Here is a 7,738-nt window from a genome sequence, read left to right on the forward strand (position 1 = left end):
ATCTATAAAGAATAGACTAAATAACTTAAAAGGATTATGTGTATTAACGTTAGAGGGTAGGTTTAGTAAGCTATGGTCGTCCTAATTGTTAATATAGAGAGGTTTAAATTTAGGCAACGGCCAGGGCTTAGGGCAGGGTTTTTTGCAATTTAATTTAGAGGAATGTTATATTAAGTCTTTTAAATAAGGTCTGTATTAATTCTAGTATAATTAGAAGGCATGGTGGTGGTGTAATTAATGATTGAATTCTATATAGATATACGCGTTATTTTGATCCTGATGTTCGCGCATAGACCACTACTCTAAGGACACTGCCGTTTCAAGGGATAGTCTAGTTCCGCTCTTTTAAAGTAACAGTGTCTATCTATATAATTAATATATAACTAGGTTTAGAGGTAATTATTAAGCGGACCTACCGTTAATATTTTTTACCTAAAGCCCGTTACAGCTAGTATAGCTTTAGTGCCTCCTTAAACCTAGTAATAAGCCCTAGGCGTATAAATATATCGCGGTATTTAGCGTATAGAAAGGCCTTTTCTTTTATAATATTGCCACCCCTAGTTATATAGCTGACGTCGCAGAAGAATAGCCGATTTAGTACTTTATTCTTCCATTTAATGTGTAGCATGTCACAGTACGCCAGTACCTTAAGGTTGAAGATGTCTTAAATACTTATAAAGTTATCTTAAAATGCGTCTTAACTAATGCTAATAGCTAAGATATACGAAATAATATAGAATATAGGAAGGTCTTTAAGATAGAAGGTAAATTTCTTTCTATAGATTTATAGTTAGTAGGATATATTATCTAGATATAGCATAAAGCTTATAATTTACTATCCTTTTCTTTATTCTTAATATACTCTAGGTTTATATTTACTATAACTATACTCTTATTAGAGTATTTCTCGCTATAAATAACTATAACGTTAATATTTTTAAACTAGACAGCTTTATTGCTGCCTTTAGCGCTAGCACTTTCTACTAGAGCGCCTAGTCTTATAGCTATAGCTACGCTAAGTAAGAGAAGAAGTAAAATTTAGACTTAAATAAAGCTATAAAGTAGCTTAGTATTATTAATTTAAAGAGCGTAAAGGATAGTATAAAGGTCTTAAACAAATATAGCGTACTTTTCCTTTTTTAACTTATTAAGCTTAAGGTCTAGGATCCACTTCTATAGCTATTAGTATACCTTAAAGAAGGGGTAGGAACTTATATTACAAACATTAGTAAGGATATTACTGTCCATCTTATAGCGTATAAGGTCTATATAGTATATACTAATTTGTTTCTAATAGCTCCGTATTAAGCTCTCCTTTTTAATTTAAAAATATTTCTTCTACTAGCGGAGATATACTTTAAACACCTTTAGGGCGTATTTACGCAGCTAGTTATCTAGGGTTTTTTTAGTTTTCTTTTTAATCTTTAGGCAGTACCTAGTTTATAGTAATTAGAGGGTGTAATAACAAGTTAGCGGAAATTTTTATAATTTACCTCTCCTAGATTTCGCCTTCCCTCTTCTATAGTTTCTTAGTATAAGAAGTATAGTTTAGTTTCGCGGGTCCCTCCTCTTCTAATTTAGCAATGTCTTTTAGTATTTCCTTAGCTTTAAAGTCCAATTCTATATCTAATCCCGCATCTAACTCTATATCTAATTCCGTATCTAATTCTATATCTAATTCTATATCTAGTTCTGCATCTAATTTTATATCTAATTCCGCATCTAATTCCGTATCTAATTCCATATCTAGTTCTCTAGAATTTAAATCTATACTAAACATATATATATATTTAGATCGGTGTTTATATCTAAGTCTAGACTTTAAAGTCGTAAATTTAAGTTTTAATAAACGGCGGCGGCGTAGAGCGCTCCTCTCTTCTCCGTTCTATAGGCTAGAGTAACTACTTTAATAGGTATACTGCTATTCTGGCGACGGCGAGTTTACTAAATAGGTAAGGTGGGCATTATAGATAAGGATTAAATTGCGGGAAAGGAAGTGGAACGAGGATGGTAAAGGGAGAGAGAGGAAGTGGAACGAGGGTGGTAAAGGGAGAAAGTGCAGAAAGAGGGCGAGCAGGCCATTCCTTTAAGTAGACGCTGGCCTTTCTATATAGGCTATACCATTGTTAAATTAACGCCGACGAGCTTTGCTAAAGCTCGTGTCCTATTTCTAACCCCTCTAAGATAATAGGACGGGGCATAATAGGGATAGAAGCGCTTAAGCGAACAGAGCTTCTTTAAAGTGGCGATATGACAGGGTCTAAGCGAGGTGAGAACGCCGCTAAAAGCGGTGGCTAACGACCCCCAAAAATAGATGCAATCCCACCACTATATGTATTTAAGTAGGTATATAGTTTATAGTTATTACCTATATATTTTCTAGCCCGTAGAACACTAACTAGTTTATAAGTACTTCTTATATAAATATTAGGTTAATTATACTCTCTTAAATCCCTCTTTTCTAAGTAGGTTTATTAATTTAAGTAGTTAGAATAAGGGCTTATATTTCTAGTTTATTAAGTATATATATTACCTATACTTCTACTATAGCCTACTGTCCTCTTTATGCTATATAATATATATTAAAGTCCCCTAGGACTATGGCCTTGCCTTCTGCTATATTAATAGTATATTATAGTAGTTCTTATATAGTTATCTAGGGTCTATTATATCTTAGGTTATAGACATTAATTATATTAATTTAGCCCCTATTTATAGCTATTTATAATTTAGTTATATTAGGGCCAATAGTATAGTAGCTTTACGCCTATATATTAATATATTAGCTAATTTTATAAATAGCTAGGTCTAGTTTATATAAAAGGTAATATTCTTTTAGTTAGTATATTTTACAGGTTTACTTATTATATACTAGTTCCCATAGGGCTATTATCTAGTATTTTTTTAGGTTTAAGCTATTAAATAAAGGGCAAGTTACTCTATAGTTTAAGTGTCCATAGTTATATTATACTATTATTAGCCCTTTTATAACTTATTTAGTAACTTATAGATATCTTCTATTTATATTTAGAGCGTCTTATTTAAAGCTGCTATAATTAAAATTCTCTACTAGGACAGATCCCTAGCTATATTAATACTACCTTATAAATATTCTACTCCCTATTTTACTACTAATTAGGTAAACGCTACTCCTACTAGGGTAAGTACCCTAGCTTTTTTCTATTATATAATTATCTACCTACTATTATTTACCCTACTTATCTGCTTCTCCTTATATATATTTCCCTATAATATAGCTATAATCTAGTATAACTAGGCTTACCTTTTCTTAGTGGCTTTTAGGTATACCTAATAGGTTTTATATACCGTCTTCTACTATACTCTATATTTTTTACTATAATTTATATATCTAGCTCCCTTATCCTTAGGGCAGTCCTTAATATTATAGGTATTAGTATACTCTCTATACCTTACCTACCTCTTATATATATTCTTGTTGGGAATAAAGGCAAGTGGTCACCATATAAGGTATATTGCCGTTATATATAGCAAGTTGCCGTCATATATCGCCGCGGCACTAGCGTAGCGAGAAGCCTTAAACTCCTCGCCCTCCCTTATTAAGAGAAAGAATATATAATAATAATCGTCATACTACCTACAACTTATAGATACGTGATATTACCTTATATTACTAACACTAATTAATAGTTAACTTTACTATTATACCACAGAACAGCTAGGTATTTTACTAAGAAGAAATAAGCTACTATACCAGTGCTACTCGTGCTAGAGAAAGCTGTTTTTTAAGGTTAAAATTAGTCCTAAACCTTAAATAGAACTCTTCTATAAATCTAAGGATCTAAAGGCTAGAACTAGTCCTAAGCCTTTCTAAGATTATAGATTCTTATATCCATTATATAGAATAATATACTTTATAAGTCTTTACAATTTAAGGCTAGAACTAGTCCTAAGCCCTATAATTATAAATATATATTATAAACGCGTACTAAACGATAATCCCTACACTAATAACACTTCCCTCCCTCTAAAAACATAGCTACGCCTACTTTAAACAACTAGGAAGACTCCTTACTACTAGGGGTAGCTTCGTACGCGAAACTTATTAATAAAAATTAGGATAAATTTACCTTTAATATAATAACTTATACCGCAAAATAAGTTAATAGCTTTCTCCTACACTATATTATATTTTACTACAGTCGAAACTCTTTAGTACGATATTTGCTTACAACGATATACTCTATATTACGATCTGCACCCCTTGATTAAAATTTTTTTGGTGTAATATTACGATATACTGACTATTGATAATATCGTTAAGTTTTCTCTACTAAAATCGGTATAGCCAGTATTTTATAGAGCTAATTTAGTGATTCCTTACCGCTAGTTCAGCCATTAATACTTATCATACAACGATCAAATTCCATCAAAATAACCTTTAAATCTTACTCTCTACACTTAATTCTGTCTCTTTGATATGGCAAGAAGCCAAAATCCTGAAAGGCGTCGTCGCCACGGTATTTCTGACTACAAGCGCCAGAAGATTCGTAGCTACCAACGCGAGCACCCTCACCTTATGCAAAAACACCTTGTGATATGGGCCACCGACACCTTCCGCCATAAGTTTAATTAATCTATAATATCTGAAATACTCAGCGACAAGTTTAGCCACCTAGATTTGATTAAAATTTGTTGTGGGTAAGGTGTACGCGAGCGCAGAAGAGACGCTGAGCAGCCTCTCTTAGAGGAAGCTCTCTTTGAGTGGCACCAACGCCTATAGAACTCTCGCATTCCTATTACGGGTGACCTTATTCGTACTGCTGCGACTTAATTATAGAATCGTATACCTATATTGGCAGAGTTACTAGAGCCCAAGTGGTTGATTGGCTGGTTAGAAGGCTTTAAATCTCGCAACGGAATTCGCAAGAGAAAGCAACACGGTGAGGCTGCGTTGGTCAATATGGAAGGCGCTAAAGATCGCATGATAGAGCTTCGTGCAATCGTTGCGCCTTATCCTTTAAAGGACGTTTATAATATGGACGAGACTAGGCTATTTTGGAAGGCTACACTAGATACTACATTGGCTACTAAGTTATAATTAGGGACTAAGAAGCAGAAGGCAAGAATCTCTCTCGCTAATTACTCCAATGCGGATGGCTCTGATAAGATCCCTCTCTGGATTATTGGTGTATCAAACCGGCCACGTTGCTTTGCTTAAGCTTGAATCAATATCAGCTCATTAAATGCACATTGGAGGTACAATAAGAAGGCCTGGATAACAACAGTGATTATGCTTGAGTGGCTTACTTGGTTTAACAAAAGGATGCAGAATAGGAAGGTTCTTCTATTGATCGACGGCTTTAGCGCCTACTAAGTAGCTGTTCGAACAGCTCTTGAGAATAGATCTTTAAAGAATATAAGAGTCGAGTTCCTTCCTTCTAATTGCACCTCCGTTTACCAGCCACTTGATTAGGGTATAATTGCAAACTTTAAAGCTCTCTACCGACGATATTGGCTGCAGTTTATGGTAGAACACTCGCTAGAGAATCGAGATCCAATTAAGCAGATGTACGTCCTTTGGGTAATTCGATGGACAATTGCTGCTTAGAAGGAGGTAACACCACAGACAATCAAGAGCTGCTTCATTAAATCTACCTTATTTGGTATAAGGGAGGGCCCACTAAATCGCCCTTACGATTACATAGATCCTCCCGTTCTAGATGAGATTTAGCAGATAGCAGAACAGTTACATACGGTAGGAAGATTTTATGACGTTACGAATATTCGCAATTTTATTGAGCTTCCAGGTGAGGAAGTAGAGGATTCAGCTGAGGATCTTATTGAGCACGTAGCAGAGCTCTATGCGGGGCCTGATCGCGATGCAGAAACGGATGAGGACGACTTTGTACAACCTCAAATCAAGGTCGACGAGGCCTTATAAGCCTTACAAAAGCTTCGTCTCTATGAGGAACAACAGGAAGATGGTGATACAGACTTGGTTACGGCTCTTACAAGGCACGATCGCCGAATTCGAGGACGACGAATTCGCAACACCAAGCAAAATTCGATTACGGCTTATTTTGGTGTAGCTAATTGCTCGATTTTACCGTCGTCTATGTAGATATATGATATCATTATATAATTTTGACCTTTGGTGCATTTAACGTATAAATATTAAATATAACGATACCTTTGTTATAACGATACGCCTGACCGTACGACCCGCATCGTTATAAAGAGTTTCGACTGTACCCCCCGGGTGATACCGACATTACTAAACCCTCCTACTACCTCCCCCCCTTAAATCTTCTAATATGCCTAAAAAGCATAGTATATAAGGTAGATTTAAAGATATAAAGATATACTAGTTAGGCGAAGGTAGAACGCGTAGGACTAGTTAAAAGGAAATACTTAGGTATTTCTCTATATAGAGCTTTTTCCTATATAGAGCTTTTTCCTATATAGAAAGGTAGACGCCTATATAGACCTAAAAAGAGATTAAATCAGGCAATAAATAGAATTAATAATATTATTATTATAAATAAAATCCTTTTATATATAAGTAGCTATATTAAAAAATTTGTTTAAATATCTTTAATAGGGGTAAAGTTATAAAAGGCTAAAGTTGGTAGATTTTAGTATGTTTTTATAAGGTATATTGCCTAGGTATATAGTAGGGAGTAGGTAAGCCGAGTATCCCTTGCACCGATAATAACGTCCTATAAAATGTGGCCCGTGCGCACCAATCATATATGGGCGGTAAGTCGTTCTGCCGCATCACCAGGACTGCGAAAANACGCGAGATNCCCGCACCCACCCCAAATTTGTATGCGCACGCATGAATGCACCCATTACCACTATATCTCGCCTATATACTCCTTAAAATAACGACTAAATTAATTACTATAAGCCGNATAANTGCATTNATGCGTGNGCATACAAATTTAGGTAGGGAGAGGTGGGTGCAGGCATCTTGCTAACTTTTTTGTCCACAGCGTGCGCAAGAAAGTTTTGATGTTCTTGACTGCGTGCACGGGCCACATTTTATAGGACGCCATCGGTGCAAGGGATAAGTTACAAGAGAGTCGATAGAAGAGGACGATATAGTAAAGAGTAGGTTTAGCAATACCCTAGTACAGAGACAAACTGATGAGGAGGAAAGGGCTGTAGGCCCGAGTAAGGGATAAAAGATCCCTTACAGTTTTGGGGTGGCTCGGCCGGGTGGGTGGCTCGACTGGGTGGCTAAGACGTTAAGCCCAAAGCGCTGAGTTGGTGCCAAAACACGCTAGAGCCCCATTTCACGTGACTACCTTGGGAGTGGCGGGCTTGCACAACCTCATCTTTCTCCTTCCCCGTCCTGCAACCCTGACGCATCGCGTCATTCCTTTTAATGGCTTGATCTCCGGCCGAAGTGTTAACGGACTTCGACGCGACATGATCCCTCATCATATTCATGGTCGGCTCTTGTCAAGTTGGGTACACGATCAACATTCTATTATGATCCAAGGCAATGAGCCTGTACTACATACGAGTTCCCAGATCCAAGGAGTCCATAATACATGAATAAATAGCACAACATGCCAACCAAAATACCAGAAATATTATAATTTCTCTGCAGGTGTAAGAGAAGTAAAATAGCAGTAGGGTATCCGAAATGCTCCTGTCTGAGCCTTCTTTTGCTTTTTCTTGCAATTTTAGCCTCTCCTCAGTTATCCTTTCGGACACTCTTTTTCCAATTCGCTTCTTAACTTTTCAA

General features: G+C 36.1%; 2 protein-coding genes across 2 annotated transcripts; both read right to left on the reverse strand.

Annotated features, from left to right (window-relative positions):
* Nucleotides 1–448: 448 nt before the first annotated feature.
* On the reverse strand, nt 449–775 carry K441DRAFT_571523 (uncharacterized protein; the record flags this gene model as incomplete). The annotated part of the gene is made up of 2 exons (XM_067643985.1): nt 449–600; nt 703–775. Coding segments are annotated over 2 exons (225 nt in total), but the record flags the coding sequence as incomplete, so codon positions are not given.
* A 744-nt stretch (nt 776–1,519) lies between these two features.
* K441DRAFT_571034 (uncharacterized protein) lies at nt 1,520–1,780 on the reverse strand (the record flags this gene model as incomplete). Its single annotated transcript, XM_067643955.1, has 1 exon — nt 1,520–1,780. The coding sequence occupies one exon, from the start codon at nt 1,778–1,780 to the stop codon at nt 1,520–1,522; it is 261 nt and encodes an 86-aa protein (XP_067501795.1).
* Between the last annotated feature and the right edge of the window lie 5,958 nt (nt 1,781–7,738).

Source organism: Cenococcum geophilum (assembly GCF_001692895.1).
Source record: "Cenococcum geophilum 1.58 unplaced genomic scaffold K441scaffold_33, whole genome shotgun sequence".
Taxonomy (NCBI): domain Eukaryota; kingdom Fungi; phylum Ascomycota; class Dothideomycetes; order Gloniales; family Gloniaceae; genus Cenococcum; species Cenococcum geophilum.